Source organism: Lingula anatina, chromosome 3, assembly GCF_051362555.1.
Source record: "Lingula anatina isolate TDL-2025a chromosome 3, LinAna3.0, whole genome shotgun sequence".
Taxonomy (NCBI): Eukaryota; Metazoa; Brachiopoda; class Lingulata; order Lingulida; family Lingulidae; genus Lingula; species Lingula anatina.
Genome location: NC_141769.1, coordinates 20762938 through 20784144, shown reverse-complemented (window position 1 = coordinate 20784144; position 21207 = coordinate 20762938). Strand labels below are relative to the sequence as shown.

The 21207-nt window shown below is 35.3% G+C and overlaps 2 protein-coding genes across 3 annotated transcripts; one reads left to right on the top strand and one right to left on the bottom strand.

The window, feature by feature from the left end:
• Positions 1-686: 686 nt before the first annotated feature.
• On the bottom strand, positions 687-7505 carry LOC106172286 (uncharacterized). 2 transcript variants are annotated; one of them, XM_013540691.3, is made up of 6 exons: positions 7361-7505; positions 4198-4311; positions 3618-3659; positions 2861-2998; positions 2306-2368; positions 687-1931 (listed from the first exon to the last, which is right to left on the bottom strand). In XM_013540691.3, exons 2-6 carry the CDS (start codon positions 4251-4253, stop codon positions 1637-1639), a joined length of 594 nt encoding a protein of 197 aa, XP_013396145.2. In that variant the 5' UTR covers positions 4254-4311; positions 7361-7505; the 3' UTR covers positions 687-1636. The 2 variants fall into 2 exon arrangements, with proteins under 2 accessions (XP_013396145.2, XP_086865008.1); XM_087008882.1 differs by lacking the exon at positions 3618-3659 and having other exon boundaries at positions 7361-7500.
• On the top strand, positions 4440-14031 carry LOC106163176 (uncharacterized). The gene is made up of 3 exons (XM_087008883.1): positions 4440-4602; positions 9726-9999; positions 12849-14031. Exons 1-3 carry the CDS (start codon positions 4535-4537, stop codon positions 13074-13076), a joined length of 570 nt encoding a protein of 189 aa, XP_086865009.1. The 5' UTR covers positions 4440-4534; the 3' UTR covers positions 13077-14031.
• The last annotated feature ends 7176 nt before the right edge of the window (positions 14032-21207 follow it).

Here is a 21207-nt window from a genome sequence, read left to right as displayed (position 1 = left end):
AGGCATTACCAGCTCTCACGTGGTTGATACCCTTTAATACAGCTACACAACTGACTAGTAAAAGATCACTAGCAACTAGAGTTTCTTAGCTGTTTAAAGGGAGATGGCGAATCGATTAACATGTGCAATTATCAATATCTCCACAATGTAACAATATTTCCCATACCTTTATAACATGGTATAATTTCGGTTTTTTTTATGAATGTTAAATAGCGGATGCTACTGCATTCTCAAATCATGTTCCGATGCGACAGCATTTAACGTGCGCATTATTGTTAGATGGGTGACGTAAAACATTGTCGATAGATGTGACTTGATCATCAATCAATTAATGAGGTAGGAGAGAAACAAATACATGTATGTAGGTTATGCGGCAGTGAAGTAGTGTCTCTGTAGTTTTGTAGCAAATACCACATCAAGCCACAATTTAAAAGCAAAGTGCATGGCAATTGAGCTACAATGTACAAAGTCTTCCCTTCTATTCAAGTATTCGTTTAATAATCAATTGAGTTGATACCAGCATTTACAGAACGCAAATTTATTTATTGGCATTTTGCTTTGGGTCTATTTATTATAATGGCGGGAAATATAAGTCAATTGATAGCAACTTTATTTTGATATTGAAATGAGTTTTCGTTTTTACAAAATGACTTATGTACGTACACAACAGACCAGACTCACAAAGATTCTTGGTTGCAATGCTCTTTATTTGTCACTAATAAATTTACAGTGTGTACAGATTTCATCTTATACAACATGATGATTGTCATCTTTCTTGGTAAAAACGGTCATTTGAAGCAGCTCTCTGCTCAGTTATGAATAAAATGAAAAATACAGTTTTGAGAATCAAAATTACACTGTAGAGCTCTTCATTAAAAGATTTCGTCCTCATACAAGTCTTGATTCAGCTTGCACAGTACATATTTATTAAATCAAATAGTGTAAAATATCATAATTATGTAGAACTGTACTTTGTACAAAGATATACATGCACAATGACAGTGATCAAATATTTTTTTCTCCAACGCGCCCCCCTTTCTCTGATACACGCACCCTTGTTAGAGATGTTCTATTTCTCATCCTAGGAACACCCTGTGAATAAACATAATACTTTACAATATCTTTATATTGTGCTTTGAAATGTGCCATTTACTAAACAGCAAACTCAAAGTGACATATTTCAAATTGTGCTCTTTAATAACATAATACAGTATTATCAACTGATTTACCAGTTAATTATGCTTTTCTTATAGCCTGTGAAACATTTGTAAAGATTTCTCTTAAAAAACTGTTCAAGTAAAATGGGCATGGAATGAATCCTGCTCTTGTTCAACTTCTGCATCCCTGTGTTATTTATTCCAAAAAACCTTCAAAATGTTAAAAATCGCAACAGTTAGATCCCCTTTTTTCTCTTCAAGTAAAAGACAATGACACATGGGTAAGCGACACTTTACCACAAAGAGTGAAAAGCACTTGTTGTGGAACTACATCAACAGTGAGTGAAGAAGCAAAGCAAAATGAATATTTTGAAAATTTTGAAAAAAACCTTTACTGATGTGAAAAGCATCACAGATTTATAACTCATAACACAGCCTGACATTGGAATAGACAAGACAGAGTTCCTGGGTCACCATTATTATGCTGACATCTTTCTTTTCTTTTTCTTGCTCTTCTTTTCATGTTCTGAATCACTGCTAGAGTCCTCAAATGAAGATGATGAGGAGGAAGATGGTGAAGAAGGAGAGGAGCCCATGTCCATTGTGTGTTGTCTTCCACCTGCAGGGGCTGTGTGAGGTCTCTTAGACTTCTTTTTCTCATCTTCAGATGAGGAGGAGGAAGAACTTGAGGAGGAGGAGCTGGAGGAAGAATCACTGTCCTCACTATCTTCAGAGTCAGAGGAGCTTGAGCTGGACTCACTTGAATCAGATTCACTGCAAGAAAGACTCACATTATTGCTTCACTCTAAATGATGGTTATTAAATAATGCCTACTCTGACATTAATTTTTTTTCACTGGCTATTAAGTATTCAAAAAGTTAATTGAAAAAAAAAAACAAGTATTTTGGCAATTTGTCAAAATGAAATACAATGGAAATATACCCATGGAGCACAGGGAAAGTTTGAATCTTATATGCAGATCTATCTTCACCAAGACATAAAAAATAAGCAATGGAATGAAAAAATACAAATTTACATCAAATGAAATTTACATTGTATAAACACACATTAGGACAGCACTTCTAAAATTTAAGCTCAAATACCTACTATACAAACTACAAAGCCTAGAAAAGAAGTTACATCCTTACCTTCCCTTCTTTTTCTTCTTCTTTTCTTTTGTTGCCATGGTAGCTACTGCAGCTCCACCAGCTCTGAAATTGAAGAGATACTAGTGTTTAGAAGAAAAATAAACATAATAAAATTAAACTTACTAAAATAAACTTTAAAAAATTAAAATGTTTAAGACAGAGATTACAAGATACTATTATAAGTACTGATTTTTCTCCCTATTAAAGATGCACTTGAGGACTTTTTTTTTTTTGCTACAAAAGCCAACCAAATGCCACCATACTGTATCAAATAATATAACTTAGAAAAATACCAAAAGATGGCATGTCGTATTTCCCAAAAATGATATTTTAACAATATTTTATGCTTGTTTTCTCTGATGTATATACAAGTAAATGGGTTAGATAAATAAAATGCCTTTCTAGGAATCCACATTCCACCAATGCTCGGTTCAAATGTTCTGTTTTAATTTGCAGATATTTCATTAATACTAAATTGCTAATTGGTTTTTGTCTATTATTTCAAATTACTACTACTAGTATATATGTTTGTCCGTAAGAGTCAAATGTACATACAACATAGCCAGTTTCTCTTGTTTTTTCAGCTCTTTGGTTCTGCTTGGACGGTAAGTATACTTTCTCTTAGAGGTGCATTCATATGTGTAATGGCCTCTCTCCATGCACTTCTGGCAACGGACATTTTCCACTGGCCTCCTATACATGTAAATAAGTCATAAATGAATGTCCTAGCAAATAGGAAATAGCAACAAAACAGAAATATATAAAGCCTCATAAAATATTCATTATTACAACTTATAATGAAGATAGTTGCTGTATATTATTTACTAATAACTACACTGCATGTAAAAATAAATTTTGAATACTCAAACATTCAAATACTCTTTTTATATATGTACATTGTTTTATCAATTGATTTTTTTATCAACGCAAAATCAGATTAACCTGAAACAAGTACTAATACTATACCAACTTGATTATCAAAAAGGCAATGAAAAAACCTTTCAAGGTAAGCACACAAGGAAATATTCTTTAAAAATTCAATGCAAAGTAGTGGTAGAGCTAGATTATATGTATTGTTTAATTCTAAAAACTGTAAAACACAAAGAAAACAAGCCTGTATTGTCCTAAAAGTAAATGCATAGTAAAACTCAAGACAAACAGGATCGCATCCTTTTTTATCACCTAGTATCTAATTCACTTTCATTTCTAGATATCACAATTTAATGTAAAAGTTTGTTATTTCAGAGAGGCTGATTTCTATAAAAGAAAGAAAGACTGAAAGAAAAGGTTTACTATCTATATAAGTACTTACCGACAATGACCATATCTATTATACTTTGACTTGGACATTGATCTAGAGAGCAACATTTAACAACAGAATTCAGATTTGTTTGCCAGTTCTAAACCTGTGCATCCTTCCCTAATCATACATCACTGATAAAAACCTTGTTGTCATGTTTTGCATAAATGAGGTACTTGTTTAAAACTCAGTAAGTTGGGGGCGGCGGGTGGGGGCCTTACTGCGTTCATTCTGACATATTTAGCAAAGGAGACACCCACGTAAGGTCCAACTTTTTTCAAACAGCAAGTATTTTTTAATGGACTCGTATAGTAAAATTCAGATTACTGATGTGGAAGTGTACAGGGAAATAATGAAAGAGTCGGTCAGCGTTCAACATCACAACAACATCAACAATTTTACACAATTTCACAACATTCAACAAAAATTTTCAAAGCACTAGACCACAGCACTGGCAGGGCAGAAGTAACACTTATGGCATTTTTTTCAGTTTCATAACTGAAGTATTTGTTGATTCATTTCGAAAACAAGTAACTTGAGATTCATAGTTGGATAAAAATAAATATTCGAATATAAAAATCTCCTTCCTTACCCGCCATGATTTCTTTTTGAGCCGAAACCCATGTATCTCCTCAGTTTTGAAGACATTTTGATCTTGTTACTGGACGTAATTGCTTTGAGGGAATGGACTTAATTCTCGCAGTGCCTGAAGAAACAAAAATATTTAATTTTCACAACTTTTATGTGGTAAATGTGCTCTATGGTCTTCATACAAGTGAATTATTTTATTATTACTGTCTTTAATACTTTGTGTAACTGTTATCTGTTCCGGTTTGATCTCGTTATTAGATGATATCGCAACCGGAAGTTTACTCAAAACTAAACAAGTAAGCTTCCTGTAGATTTGAGTGCAGGTGAAATCGTGGAGCATGACGTTGTTAGCAGGGGCGTTGTTTCTCTGTGGCTATGTTGCTGTTGCCACTGCAGCGGAGTGCACGTAAGCAGGATTTTACTTTTGGTTTTTGTAAATGTATGAAATTGCCTAAAGGAACATTATTATTCTAAAACCCAGTTTAAAAATTAAAATAAAATAATATACTAATAGTGATTAAAATACAGTTAGTGTTAATATCATTATTACAATCAGAGTTGCTATCTTACTTGAAAAGTTGGGGAAAATTATTTTTCAAGGTCTGTGAATTGTCAGGGAAATTAACGTTTTGGTCAAGGAAAAATTTAATTTTAGAAAAGTCGGGGAAAAAATAAAATTCTAGGTAGGGACCACACATGACTTTTGCTAATTGGGCAAGGGACTTGATATTTTTTAATCTCATTTAGATCATAAGTTTTTCCACTTTTAGTGATGCCATGTCTGTCATTTTTTTCAGATGTCACTTTAAAAATGAATCAAAAGCTGCCCCACTTGATTTTCATCCCCTAAATAATGTCATAGAAACTTGAAATTTACCACATCAGAAGTAGAGGAGCTAGGCATGAACACCCAATTTAAAATTTGATTTTTTGACCCCATTCCCAGAGATTAGATCGATCTAATTTAGATCGAACTAACTCCTGGGGGTTCACGCTAAATAGCTGTCAGCCGAGCGGACACGAAAGTTAATTACCCTCTTACAGCTTGTAGTAGGCGGGACGGACATTTAAGCCGGATTATGTGACAGTAATCTAGTGAGACTCCCCGCGGGGATAGATCGATCTAAAATCTATGGGAATACGCCCTTAGATATTTACAAGCATAGTTATATGTTTGTAAAGTATACAGAGTGATAAAATTTGTTTGCAATATGGAATAACAAATTGATACAATGATAAAGTTTAACATTTGAATGATTGTTATCTGTGTAAGTCATAGTAAAAATTAGATTGGTGAAAAAAAATTATAGTTTTGGTTGGATTGGGTGGTTGTAATGGAGGTAGAGGTTGAAAATAAGGTGGTATTGGTCAGCGAAAAACAGGATTTGGTTAGTTAAAAGTCAGGGAATTTTATTTAGCAAGTCAGGCTATATGTTGCCTTGTGTGCTGCATCAGTGTGTCTTTTCCTGCTTGTGCATAAATACAAATGTCATATGTTACTTTGTACTGCATCAACATGTCTTTTCCTGCTTGTGTATTATTACAAATGCCATGTTTACTTGTATTTTTATGATGCAATTTTTATTTACGAAAGTGTAATATTTGCTCATGACAATGTTTGTATTCTTGTATATGATTTGAGTGCAAAACAAAATTTTATGAGTATCCTGGTTCAGTTGTTTAAAAAAAACTATGAAAAACTATCGAAAAAGGCACTTAATTTGCAATCTATTTGTAATTATAAAAGTAATTAGGTGGAAGTCTTCTAGTCAGCTAGCCTGCCGGTATATTGTGCAACTCTCTGAAGAGATGCAGGTTTTTAGGTACAGCACGCATCCCAGGAAATTTATTATAACTCAAAATCAATAATAAGATATCTTTCTGAAATTTTCTGACATTGTTTAAAACATATTTAGGATGTTTATGAAAAAATTTCAACAAATTATTTGGTAAATTGAAAAAGAATGTGCATGCTGAAATTAAAGTTTTGTTTTTTACTTCTCTTCGAGAAAAGCAAGTCTCATATTTAAACTCCTGCTATTTCTACCTAAGTTAAACAAATGTGAATAAAACTGATATAACTTTTAAGCTTACATTCTTGGCTTTCTAAGAATACATGTACAGTTCTTAGGTGTTTTCTAGACAAGTGAATACATTATCATTGATTAAATGAGGCCGCCTGTAAAATCGAGTGCATCCGGGTAGAGGGCTCAGGACCAAGGGCACTTTCTAGGTCACATACTGTCAGGCTCTATGGGGTTACAGGCCCGTAGCCAGCAATTTAGAGGGAGGGGGGTCGTTTTCTGAAAAAGTGGACCTTTTACCATAAAATCCTCAAGTACATAGATCAAATTGTACCCAGAGTGAACCTTTTCCCAGCAAAAAGGGTGGTTCTTTCGAACCCCCTGAACCCCCCTGGCTACGGGCCTGGGTTAATAACAGGCAATGAGTCCAGAGTATGACATGAAGCAGTAACCTTAAAATTTTGACTTTTAGGTAACAACATTAGTGTACAAAAGGCTAAACTTATGCAATGCATTACTCAGCAGCCACCTGCTTTTTAGGGCAAATCTTATTGTACATTTGTCTGGGAAATTTGAAACATACCCTTAATTCCCACCTTTATGCAAAAAATCGGTAAAGACATTGTTTACAGGGATGATACTGCATTTGCCCTGGGATTTTCAAATTTTGTAATGGCTTCAAATGAATAGAAAGCAATCACAAGCACCTAAAAAGTGCTTTCCTATTGTGTTAACGGCATTTGGAGGAGAAATGCCATTTGACAAATATAAATGTGCTGGATTATTTGAAACAAGACATAATCATTGACATCTGTGGCAAACAAGGGCTTTTAAGAAGTGAAGACGAATATGACTTTGATAGCACAGTTTTATACCTACAAGCAAAAAACGAAACCAATGACAGTAAGTTACCTGTAACGTACACTGTTACACATCATTAAGATAAGTGGTGATTCCGCTGTTAAGCATAATGTAATATTGCACTGCCACCACAAGACTTACAAGAAGAAAATTGCATTACTTCTCCTCAAAACAAGAATGATTGTTAGGACTAAAACACAGCTACAATGGGAAAACCAGTCTGATTTGATTCTTATTCTTGTAGCCATGCATTTTTTAATTAATGTGCACGACACTTACCTTTTTCACCTACTTCCTTGCTCACCTGTATTAAATGGCAAGTGAGCTAGATTATATGAAAATCCACCAAATTTAAACCACTATTTCCTACAGTCAAAATAGAAACTTAATATGCTCTCCCACTTTAAGCAGCTGTTGTTACAGTTCTTGTTTATAAAACGGGAATTATATTGACTTAGACTGAAATTGTGCTGGCCATACATGAATGTGTTTATTGTCTATGTACGAATCTATTGTTTGAATAAGGACTGACATTGTGTTTTCATGGGTAAGACCCAAATTGAATGCCTGCATGTGGTGGATAGGCTGGGGATTAAGATTTGGTGGCCCAGTAAATATAAAAGCATAAATTTTATGCTATTTTGTCTATTGCAAGCCTGTATCTTTTTGAGAAGCAGGTTTTAAGCTCTTTTCAGCTATTAAGAAGCCCAGGGTTAAACAAAATTCAAATACAAAAGTAGAATACGACAATGAACAATATAACTAGAAAAGCACTTAGAGAGCACAAACCTCTGCCAAGGACTTTACCTGTAAGAAATAATAAACAACTGACATGGCATGTGCTTAGAAACACTTTATATATATGGGCCATTTGTGTCCTGGGCATAAAATTTTCAAATGTATAAAAATCAATCAAAAGTTGCATTTTCTGAAAGAAGAGACTTCAGGGGATAAGAATTTGTAAAAGATTTACCTGTATTTTTAGAATTCATGATTTTATAGCGCGTTAAACTTGAAAAATGTGAAAATTAGCATTTTTATTTTTTGCCTATAACACTCAAAATAAATTATATTTTTATTATATATATATATATAATAAAAATGTATTCAGAACAGATGATCAGTGGACATACTGATCTGTGGATTAAATGTGGCCAACCTCATAAAGGTAGCCGCTTAGAATCCCTAGATGGTCTCCCTGCCTCTACATGTGTCATCCCTGCAGGGACCTAGGAATTAAACCTTGGAGCCATGTTTAATCAGTTTAATGGTGCAAGTGGAGGAAGGAAGACCATCATGGATTAAGTGGCTTCTTTTTATGTTGGGTCTGCCATATTTAGTTCCCAGATCAGTAAGATCATTTGTTGTGAATGAGCTCAGAATTGCCTATATGTGTCAGTGGTGGATTTAGGGGGGTGTCAGGGGGGTCCTCCTCCCCCCTTTGGTGTCTGAAAAAAAATCACACCAATAGTCCCCTCTTGAATTTAGAATACTGACCAGCTGAATCATAGTTCTGTACTGTACCACTGTACACCCTCCAAAACACCAAATTTTTTTAGTGACCCATTAGCCAAGGGGGGCTTAGGGTTGGCTTTGCACCCTAGGCCTGTCATTCCAAATAAAAGGGGACCCTTCCTTCAAATAATCCTGGATCTGCCCCTGTGTGTGATGTGTGACACAACTTGACATTTTTTTGATGCAGCGCATGGTTGTGTGTGATGTGATAATGTCAGGTTATAGTTCTAGCTGTATATAATTACTGTACTAGTACTGCTTGTATAGCTGAGATGCAAAGCATGTCCCAATGGTAATTTGTATCACCCCCAAAAAAACCTAATCAATTCTTTCTTGTTTTATTTGTGACCTATTCTGGGATTTTTACCGAAGTCCATGAATTCTTGCATAATGCTATAAACAGACAAATAAATGAATAGAACATGTGTCCTCTTTATTGGAGGTAATAAAAGAATAAATAAGTTATGACAATAAATTAAAAGACATGAAAAAAATGTGGGACTAGTGTTTAGCTTGTACATGAAATCATTGTCTGAAATCTTGTACATGAAATCATTGGTCTAAAAGTAAATGTAAACAATCTAGCAAAGAAAAATATTATGTAAATTTCAGTAAGTTTCATGGTACTGTTAATGGAGTGGACAAAGATAAATGACATTACGCAACATGCACTAGTCTCTTTTACAAACTGAGACACATCTTAAATGACTATCAAGTTATTATTTCCTTGAATCACAAGGAATCCGAGACCTGGTTTACACCATCCTGTCTTGTCTAGGGACACTCAGGATTAGGATACTATAGTAATACAAGGACTTATACTTCATTAAAAGTCCTTGAGTAATATGACTAACATCTAATCTAATTACTTATAGCATAAAGGAAAATGGCAAATATTTTGCAGTGTTAAGTAGTATATATTTTTGAAAAAAGTTTAATTTTTAATTTGGCTCAAGTGAGCCATCTGTTTAGAATAAGGGAGTTGTATCCTAGAGTAAGCTCAGCCATTCATTGAAAAGTACTATTAAGTTTTCTGTGTAGAATAAGCTGGTTATAAGGCGAAGTCAAGCACATGAACTAGTACTTTTGTCATGCAGTCATTATATACATCTGTCATATTAATTTCCAGACGAGCATGCTCCGTTCTCACTGATCCTGATCTTGCACCTTGCTGGCAGCAAAGCACAGAATACTTTGCTCAGACTCTGTCCAAGGCCATAGAGGACTTTGCTGCCATCAACGTCCATGTGTCTAGGTGGAAACAGAACCACAAGGAGCAGAGTGACAAATATGCTGAGTTTGACCATGAAATTGTAAACAAGACGCTGGATGGAATGGATTTTGCTGGAACTACACTAAGCAAAGAGGATCTGGCTGAGATTTATAATTTGATTCTGAATAAGGCAAGGGGTTTAATTTGATTTAGTGGCAAGTTTGATTATAAATTCATTTTAAATTGTGTAGCTTGCTCCACATTTAAAATGAAATATATATTTGTACCACCAGCGTAGGCGCTGGCGGTACACATGGTTTTAGTCCCGACCCGTATGTTCCGCCGGCTCCTGCGGCTCCTGCGGCTCCGCCGCCAAGTCACCGTTACCGCTTCTCCTCCTAGACGGTAAGGGCCTCCATACCCATCTCTTGGATTTAGGTCACCTATAATCTCAACTCGTTCCACGTAAAATTTGGGCTTTGTCGGTATTGGGGTCTAGGTGTGGCACTCATTGCAATGCACCCTTGTCCAAAAATGGCAAAATTAAATGCTAATTATCTCCCCTACAGAAGGAATTATGGGAAAAATTTCTACAGACAGCTTTCCAAAAGTCATATGTGTAGATTTCAAATATGCCCTTGGATTTGACCTTTGACCTTTATTTTAAGGTCAAACGGGCCAAAATTTTCAAAAAAACAAAATTTTTGCCGAAAAAAAAATTATTTGCGGTCTTATTCAGACACCACACAGACTTAACTAATAATATTAATGGAAAGTGTTACCCTTCAGGTCATCTTTCATCTCCGTGAATTTGGGGTCAATCGGTGCATTTTCACGGGAGTAGCGGCCATAAGATATCGAAACTGAAAACTGTCTCTAATTCGGGAACCGTTAATGCTAGACACCCATTCTTTTTTGCATTTTGTAGAGCATGTAAAGCCCAACACTGGAGGTGGTCTCCGTTTTTTTGTATTCCATACGGTTTTCGAGTTACGCTGTATCAAAAAGTACATATTGGTGGTGAAAGCAAAATGTGCAGTACGGTAATGGATAATAAATTTTGAACTCCGGAAAAATAAAACATAAGGCTTGGCAAAGCAGACAACTTGTGGTCAAAAATGACATTATTTCAACAAATTTGAACATCTGGAACTTCAGAGCACCTCCCATTTCAAGAATTTTGACCAAAATGACCTTTTCTTTATTTTAATTAATTTTTTTTGTAGGAAATTTATGGCACATTATGGTAACTCCAAAATTATAACATTTAGTCCCTTATATCTCCAAAACTGGCAGAGATAGGTCCATAGTTACTATTGAACTTGAATAGGAAGTCATATACTGGCAATCTAAATGTGACCTTAAAATTGACCTTTGACCTACTTTTCACCATGAACTGAACTTTGCAAATTTTGCTTCCCATTTATCTCCAAAACTTGCAGAGATAGGTCCATAGTTACTATTGAAGTTGAATAGGAAGTCATATACTGGCAATCTAAATGTGACCTTAAAATTGACCTTTGACCTACTTTTCACCATGAACTGAACTTTGCAAATTTTGCTTCCCTTTTATCTCCAAAACTGGCAGAGATAGGTCCATAGTTACTATTGAAGTTGAATAGGAAGTCATATACTGGCAATCTAAATGTGACCTTAAAATTGACCTTTGACCTACTTTTCACCATGAACTGAACTTTGCAAATTTTGCTTCCCTTTTATCTCCAAAACTGGCAGAGATAGGTCCATAGTTACTATTGAAGTTGAATAGGAAGTCATATACTGGCAATCTAAATGTGACCTTAAAATTGACCTTTGACCTACTTTACACCATGAACTGAATTTTGCAAATTTTGATTCCCTTTTATCTCCAAAACTGGCAGAGATAGGTCCATAGTTACTATTGAAGTTGAATAGGTAGTCATATACTGGCAATCCAAATGTGACCTTAAAATTGACCTTTGACCTTCTTTTCACCAAGAACTGAACTTTGCAAATTTTGCTTCCCATTTATCTCCAAAACTGGCAGAGATAGGTCCATAGTTACTATTGAAGTTGAATAGGAAGTCATATACTGGCAATCCAAATGTGACCTTAAAATTGACCTTTGACCTTCTTTTCACCAAGAACTGAACTTTGCAAATTTTGCTTCCCTTTTATCTCCAAAACTGGCAGAGATAGGTCCATAGTTACTATTGAAGTTGAATAGGAAGACATATACTGGCAATCTAAATGTGACCTTAAAATTGACCTTTGACCTACTTTTCACCATGAACTGAACTTTGCAAATTTTGCTTCCCTTTTATCTCCAAAACTGGCAGAGATAGGTCCATAGTCTCTATTGAACTTGAACAGGAAGTCATATACTGGCAATCTACATGTGACCTTAAAATTGACCTTTGACCTACTTTTCACCATGAACTGAACTTTGCATAGTTTGCTTCCCCTTTATCTCCAAAACTGGCAGAGATAGGTCCATAGTTACTATTGAACGTGAATAGGAAGTCATATACTGGCAATCTAAGTGTGACCTTGAAATTGACCTTTGACCTACTTATTATCATGAACTGAACTCTGCTAATTTCTTTCTCTTTTAACTCCAAACCTGGCAGAGATAGGCCCATAGTTACTATTGAAGTTGAATAGGAAGTCATATACTGGCAATTTACTGTGACCTTGGAATTGACCTTTGACCTACCTTGCGATGAACTTAACTTTGATTGTACCATTTTTAGTAACATATATATTTTTTGCATATTTTGAAAATTCTTGTTGATTGCATTTTTACAGCTTGTCAAGCACAAGACTGGTGGCTGTTTTCCTTATTTTGTATATGTGGGGGTCTATATGAATGCGCTTGCTCCAGCTGGTGGTACAATATTCGGAGGCGGTATCGCCTCTCTGATCCTCTAGTTATGATTTTAATTTTAAGAGAATCTTTGTTCAGTCCATAGTGATACAGGCAGTATTTTTAGTGTAACATTGAAATTTATCATCATTATGTTAAATGGTTTTTTCATGCAGTTCACTCTTATCTTGCAGACAAGGAAAGTTGAACCAAATTATGAGCAGGAAGATGAACTGGTTGAGCTGCCTCATGTCGAGTGCCCTGTTCCATGCTCGTACACAGTCACCATGTGGATTGCCCTGTTCTCAGTCATGATTGTTGTCACTTTTCTCACATTATTGGTGACAGGTGCATACTTGTTTACTCTCCATAGGATGCAGAAAAGTCCACATTCCAAACCCTTGGTGTCTACTCCAAGCTAATGTGTTATTGCAAATAACTGTCACAGTTTTTAGGACTTCCCACAGCTGATTTAGATGCCTGTGAGTCTTATGAGGATAATTTTCATAACATTTATATTGGTACTAAATTTTCAAAAGATATCTGATTTTGAAAACAATTCAACACATATGTTTGTGTTAAACTTCATATTTGATTTATTTGTTTTGGAAAAAATAGCTGTTTATCTGCAACAGAAAGTATGCTAACATGACCACAGAGCTGAAATGACTTATTAACCGAAAAAAAAGCATCCTTATTTGTTATTTTGGGCCCAAATGTGGGTCAAAGATAATTTATAAAATCAATCTTCAATTGAGGGCTTCCAATCATTCATTTGATGTGCATATTGTTGAGCTTGTGTCTTTGTTCATCAGCATTGTTGTAGTCACTCTCTGTTATATCTCTAACATTTTGATACACTACATGCAGTTAAACAGGTCTGTAGAAATAATCTCATTTTAATCTTCAAATATTTTATTTCTGTAATAATTCAGGCCATTTTTGGCAGAGATTTTATCCAGCCTGACCCTTAAGCTTGTCATTGTAAATTATACATAAGTGTAATGGCAGCTTGAAACAGGTTGCAGGAAAAAATATTTGAGCTTGTCATTGTAAAATATACATAAGTGTATTGACAGTTTGAATCAGGTTGCAGGAGAAAAATATTTGTAAAATCCTTGATAATTACATGGATATGATGAAAAATATATCAGATAAGTGCAATTGTCATGTAAGGCAGGTATTAAGATTTTGTTTTACTTTCCCTGTAAAGGAATCTTTTAAAAGGTTGGTAGTCATTGTGTGTTGTTATTAACAGTTCTAACCTTCCTATTTCTAAGACTTTTAACAGATCAGCATCTTTCTATTTTTCTTTTCTTTTTCTTTTTTTTTGTTACGATTGTTAAAATATGAAATAAACTATTCTTTGAAATGTTATTCTTGACTCTTAAACATTTCATATCTGGCATTTGCTGGGACTTGTAAATAAAAGTAAGTGTCACTGTTCTCCAGTCTCCATTGGGACCACCACTTCCCTATTATTTACTGATCTGAAGTAGGAGAATTTCAGTGGTAAGACTGAACATTTTCCCCTATTGCAATAATATTTGTAATAATAAGACCTTGATTTTGTCAATTTTTTTAAAAAACAATTTTCAAGTTACATTTCAGAAAAAAATTAAATCAAATTGCAAACTTTTTTGAAAACTTACAGAAAAAAATTAAAGAAAAAAAAAACAGGTGGTACCAGCAGCTGAAGGTAAAGAACCGCCATAGACATCTGTGAATGGCTCTCCACGGATTATTACATTTTTCTTCTGAAAACATATAATAATTAAAATTATACCACACAGAGAGGAGGGGGGGGGGGGGGGAGGCAAATGCATTTTAAACTTATTATTAAAAAGGGGGTGAACTGTACTGGGAGACACCAGCCTCTGGCTTCTCCACATTATCTGGCACCTAAACAGTGAGATCTTGCACAAGGGTCGGTAACAGACTGCACCAAATGGTGAAAGAAAGAAAGAAGGAAAATAAAAAGACAAGAAAATGGACGGTCTTCATAAAAGTATTCATTTTTATTCAGTGTGAACTTTTCAAAGAAAATAGAAGAACAGCAATTTCTGAACATTTCAGCATTACATAAACAACAGTACAGTCCAAGTACTGATTTTGAATGCATAATTTTTCTGAAAAAAATTCTTTTCTGAGTCATTTGAAGTCTCAGAATGTTGCTTGAATGGAGATACTGAAAAAAAAAAAAAAAAAACAGATTTGTAAAACTTGAAAAATATTTTCAACTTAAGCTTATTTTGGATGTTTTCATGACTTTTGTTTGAGCATTTTATCAAAACAACATGAAGCATATAAAACTTTCCATTCATTGCTGGACATGCTTTCTGACAAAATGTTTTTTGGATAGAAATCTTTTACAGTATGTATATCACTGCTTTTATCAGAGTGTAGGAATTTTGGAAAAAGATTCACCAACTTATTGTTTTCCTCTTTTTTTCTATTCCATCAAGATATCTCTCCTTTTTATTATCAATAACGTTTCTTGGGCTTTTTGCTGTTATCTGGAAGATTAGTAAATCGGCAGATATACACATTGCAGCAACAAATGAAGGATTCATTTTTTCATGTCACATTTTTGATTGAACAGTTAACAGGTTAACCTCTGACTGAAACGCCAGGATCAACAAAACTCTATGCATGCAATGATGAAATGAGCAATCGAACTGAAGTTAATTGACCTGTTATGGCTGTCACCTGTCAATCAACTGGTTAAAAATGAAGGGATGGTGTCAATGAGTGCAAACACCTGCTGGTAGGGCAATCTCCCACTAGAGAAAACCATTAAGATGAGCAAAATACCAATGATAGAATAGTGAAACACATTTCAATTAATTTTTATGTTTCTGTAATCATCTTATCATTTTATTCATTTATATATAAAACTTAATCTATTGAGGGTAAAAACATGGTAAATATAAAATTTATCTTCCACATGGCTGTCATATGATATATAACATTTTTAATGATGATAAATGTATGCATGCAAAATGTACAATATCATGATTTTATTTTAAGTGACTCTCTGTTTCTTCCACATTAGGGCATCTTGATGTTGTAACCATTTGATTGTAAAGACCACAATGAAAGGAGCAACACACATCTCCTCCCTTGCTCTCCCCAGCCCCCCCCCCCCCCCCCCCCCCCCCCCCCCCCCCCCCCCTTCCCGGCTGCTAGGCTAGCCTGTGTATCAAACAGCATAAGTTGCCGCCTGTTCTGAGACCACGCTTGGTCGCGTTTCCCGGGAGCTGAACAATTAACGCGGTCTGAAATATTTTTGGGGAGAGACGGATGAAATATAAGTAATTTTTGCGTCACAATTTATCTGCGAAGGTAAACATCATGAAACTGATGACTTTAATTAATTTTGATACAAGTTGGAAATAAACTCTGCTTTTTAAAGTTCCTGTGCATACCAAACAGTCGCTGATAATTTGAATAACTTTCTCGCCTGTCTTCCCCTGAAAAGTTCCATACTTAGAAAAATCAATAATCGTATGGCAAATTTATACGGGCAATTGCCTTACTTTTCCCCCAATGCAGTCATCGTCGCTAAAGAAACATTTTTATGGCTCTTGGGTGGATTCGTGATATTCGCCTGTGACATATGAAAGCTATTTATGATTATATGATTAATAATCATCATCTGCCAACCAAATTTTCCTCAATTTGTGAGCCACAAAAGGAATGCAACTTTTAAAAGCAATAAAATAAATTGCACACATCCCAAAAGTCAGGAAAAAGCATTTTTCTCTTGTATGCAAATCACCTTGCCTCAAGTAATATAAGGCTGGCTTTTGGGGGGGGGGGGGGGGGGGGGGGTTGGGGGGTTGGGAGGGGTATAGTGATCGATATGAGTTTAGGCGATTTATATATATATTTTTAATCATAGCTGATGAAAGTGTGTATCTGGTGAGTGACCATGTGAATTTTTCCATGTATTAGGATCTATTTGGTATTGAAATAGAGGTGGTTGTTTATAATGATAAACTTATATGCAAATTTATGATTTTCTGTGGCGTACATATAGCGGTTTTATTGAATTAGTTCAAAAAAAAAAAAAATTCGACCATTCATTTATTTTTTTATATTTTTGTCTTTGCATCATGACAGAAGTTCATGAACTATAATCATGCGTGCTGGTATTTTGATGCCATGAATAGGGGCCTACAATACAACAAAATAAATTTTTATTTCATGTCGGGTATGAATTGAAACATTTGCTTTGCAGCTATTCACCGACTGAATATATATATATATATATATATATATATATATATATATATATATATATATATATATATATATATATATTTTTTTTTTTTTTCAAAATAATCTATTTCATTCCCAATTCCCTTGCCAATCGGTTTTGATCATTCATTCAGGTGCAACAAATATAATATATAGTAACAATAATAAAGAATATATAATCCACAATAATAAAACCAGTCTCGCAATGCGTTATTTATTTATTTATTTGTTTATTTTACAATATGACTGTGACATTCGATCCTGACTTCAACACTTAACGCACAATCATGCAGATCGCCAGGAATAGACTCCGCTGAAGACGACATAGCTTTAAAAAAAGCCATAGTCTATATCTTGACGTATTATACTATATAGGATCGTTTAACAGCTTTTCACGTCAGTTTTAGGGATTGTCTTGTCTGATCACAAACAATATGCAGAAAAATGACATGTCCATTAAACTGGCAAATTGAAAGTCTTGAAAGAAATGCGCATAAAAAATGCTCTCGATACTAATATAGGCTAGACGCTACGGGCCTGAAAAACGGTTTTTATTTCCTCGGTGATCTATACTCGGTTTGACACTGGATTATGATGAACAAATGTATGACGGTTTATTTCAGGGTGGTCGTCCTATAAAACCAATGGGCCGTGACATTGATAGAGGGCGCCAAAGTCAGAAAGGTGCGAAAATTTGGACATTTTAGCTTTGTTGCCAATATTTTATCGGTAATTACGTAATTTTACAAGTGACTTGAATCCCCAAAATCTTTGAATCAATCAACAATATTTCTTTCAATAAGATAACTGATTTTGAAGGTTAAAGAACAAACAATCTTTTCAAAATCTTAATTGAAACATAGTCTACTTTTCTATACTATTGCGGCAAATTTGCTATGTTGGTGGTCTTTGGGCGATCATATTCTTTTATATATTGCACTGAGAGTAATACAATTTTCCCTGTCCATTAAATGTTATATTTCTATCTGTCTTATGAAGTTACACTTGTATTACTTCAATATACGCCGTAATGCTGCCCATCAAATGTAAATAAAAATTCTGGACCATCAAGCAACACTTTTTTTTTCAGTTACAAAAACTAGCTTAAAATGCATTAATTTCACACATTAAATATCCGAAGTGCAGGCTAAATGATGATTAAATATTTGTAGAGATATGAAAATGCAAAATAAAAAAATGTAATGTATCTATTTGTCATCTTGTGCGACGCGCATCTATCCGCTAGTACAGGCCTACAGGGTTGCTACCTAATATGGAATATTTTTTATCATTGCTATTTTTGAGTGCTGATTAATTTTTTTGGCTTGAGTCATTAAAAAAAGTATGTCACTGAGTGATAAAAATATCCAGTCTTCTGTTGTGAGATATTTTGGTCAATGATATCAAATCTGACATAAGATGCCATTCAAAAGATAAGAACACTCCCAGAAAACCATATCAACAGTTTGATGTTAGTATTAACTTTAAGCTAGGATATTAAAGAAAATGATAGCCTCCGGACAGTGATATGTTACACAGTCAAAGAACTCACTACAGTAAATCATGAAAAGTCAGTAATTGCGGGTATGACCTCCAGCAGCCGCTTGCAGCGCCTACATGGCATACCCTGTGACACGTTTTTTAGAGTTTGGGTGGGGATATCATTCCACGCAGTGATATTTAACTGTCGCAGTTCATCACTATTTACCGACCGATGACCATAGCTATTAATTATGTGAGTTACTTTTGCCCAAAGTTTTTCAATTGGGTTCATATCTGGAGAGTTTGTAGGCCAGGGCAGTTGCTGAACCCATTGGTTTTGAAGAAAAACAGTAATTCTGCGGCCTCGATGTGGGGTTGCGCAGTCGTCTTGGTACACAAAGTTGTTCCTGAAGATGATTCTTACCAATCGAAGCATTGTTTGCCGTAGAATGTCTCTGTAGGAATCCTGGATGAGGTTGCCTCCTAGAAAAACAAACTGGTTCTGGGCACCAACATGAAATGCTCCCCAAACAGAGACGTTACCATCCCCTGCTTGCACCCTAGGCAGTGCACAATCATCGTTTTATGCCCCTCGTACACGTCGGTGGACACGGATTCGACCATCATCCCTAAAAAATCCATATCTGGCCTCATCACTGAAAACGGCGTGATTCCAGTGTTTTGGCTGCAAACGCACGTGGTCCGTAGCCCATTGTAGACGTCACTGTATGTGACCTGCTGTTAACAGTGGTTTCCCTACTGGCCTTTGTGCAAAATAACGGGCTTGCAGTAATCTCTTGTTCACGAGGGACCCTAAAACGGGCATTTGAATGACATTCTGCCTCTCTTTTCTGAGGACACTGGTTGTCTTTGTACGACCAGCACGGCGTCCTCTAAGGAGAAGGCGATCCTGTCTTCTTGGTGTGATACACGGACACCCTGGTCGAGGTATTGGAGTAGGTGCCCCTGTTGCAGCATTTCTTTGGAGGACTTTACAAACGGTTCCTGATAAATGTTGAATTACCTTGCAATGGCTGTCCGTTTCTGGCCATTTTCTCTGAGAGCAAGAACCCCATAGTAAACTGCGTTACTTAGCTGTCTAACCATATCTTCACTATGGTACCTGTCAAGTTTCAAAGCGATCCCTTTGTTGCTTCTCTAAACACAGTTCATAGATTGACCAAACCCATGCGTTTTTATGCAAGGGCAGAAATTGCCGAAAAGACCACCCCTCACATTTCTGATCACAGAACATGCAACTGCATGGATCAATTGTTTCGAGAGTTGTGTGGTAATTAGGTAACACACCTGGCTACACATGGAGTGACACCTCAGCTTTGGATTTAAAGTAGTTAGAGAGAAATTAAATATTTTGTAGAAAATTTACTCGCCAAAAAATAATATTCCATATTAAGGGGTAACCCTGTATATGATACACATTACACATGCATTTATTATTGATAAATTGGTTTTTAAAACAGGTAATTGAAATATTATCAACATCAATACGTACAGTATATAAGGTGCGGTAGCATGTAACAAAATAGTTTAGATTTAATTCATAGAAAAAAGCCTTACCGTTCTTACGGGATGCCAGACCCCAACATGGCTTATTACTTCTCCGATATATTCATTTTTGTATACATGAATAATTATACACAAAAATATTATATTTAATTTTTAAAGCCCTCATCACAAAAAAAAAAAAAAAAAAAAAAAAATGGAAATATATCAATCAGCACATGGCAATGTATGTTTGTGAGACGTTAGTACATGTACACCGTAACGTCATGTTACAAGGCCGGGATTTTGAATCGGACAGGGGATCTAATCTTACAAGAGTAAAAGAAATCTCATACATGCCTCTGCCTCACCCTTTTTGTCTATTACAGAACAGATATCTAACAGTTGCTTAGGCTAATTACGTAATGTAGGGGTCAATATCATACTTTGCACAAGAAAGTGTAGAAAAGCACATTGGAATGTTTGGAAATGGCAGTCTGTAAGGGGCTAGTTTTGACATTGCTCTTGAATTAGATTCAGAGAAAGCTTTCGACTTGGCATTTTGCATAATCCTTGTCTGGTCCAGTACAATTTCATTTAATATTGCTGAAAATAATACACTTACATGGTAAAAAAAGACCATGCCTTGCAGTTAAGAAGATCGAGGGCGTCTTGATAATCCGAAGGCTCATTGGTCCGAAAAATCATATGCACGCGCCTCTTATGAACTTCGCTTTATTACTGAGTACACTATACACTTTATTCTTGCATTAATTTGGACTATCGAACCTTCGGACCAATGAAACTCCACGTGTGCAGACTACTGGATAAAATAGGCCCAATGTTCATATGCCTGGGTGGGGGAACTGTTAGTGGTCCATAATAATTAAAGTCGGTCTCTTCGGTCAATTCCTCAACAAACAAAGAAACAAACAAATAAAGAAAGAAAGAAAAAAGAAAGGGACGTCTTCGAATTATATCTTTATTCATTGTATCGCATGCATCTACATGGGTAGATGAACATGTACAATAGGAACGAAGGGGTACGAAAGGAAAAGGTCTACTCTGGGTAAAATTTGATCTAGATACATGAATTTTTTATATGAAAAAGGTCCCCGTTTTCAGGAAAAGAACCCCCTTTCGAAATCGCTGGCTACTGGCCTGCTTGATAACCACAAGTGATCAGTGCTATGTCCTAAAGGTCATAAGCGTCACTATCTAGCCTATAACTATATGTAGCCACGTAAATTGTAATGCCACTTTTATAGCTGAAAAATCACTGTTTATGCCTACGTTTCAATAAAA

What these genes read in the sequence shown, in the direction of transcription:
- LOC106163176 (XM_087008883.1), top strand. Translation starts at nt 4,535, where the DNA reads ATGACGTTGTTAGCAGGGGCGTTGTTTCTCTGTGGCTATGTTGCTGTT. An exon ending in GCCACTGCAGCGGAGTGCAC is followed by an intron (nt 4,603 to 9,725) that starts GTAAGCAGGATT and finishes ATTAATTTCCAG; the next exon opens with ACGAGCATGCTCCGTTCTCA. An exon ending in ATAATTTGATTCTGAATAAG is followed by an intron (nt 10,000 to 12,848) that starts GCAAGGGGTTTA and finishes CTTATCTTGCAG; the next exon opens with ACAAGGAAAGTTGAACCAAA.
- LOC106172286 (XM_013540691.3), bottom strand. Translation starts at nt 4,253, where the DNA reads ATGTCTTCAAAACTGAGGAGATACATGGGTTTCGGCTCAAAAAGAAAT. An exon ending in TCAAAAAGAAATCATGGCGG is followed by an intron (nt 3,660 to 4,197) that starts GTAAGGAAGGAG and finishes GTTGCTCTCTAG; the next exon opens with ATCAATGTCCAAGTCAAAGT. An exon ending in CAAGAGAAACTGGCTATGTT is followed by an intron (nt 2,369 to 2,860) that starts GTATGTACATTT and finishes CTTCAATTTCAG; the next exon opens with AGCTGGTGGAGCTGCAGTAG.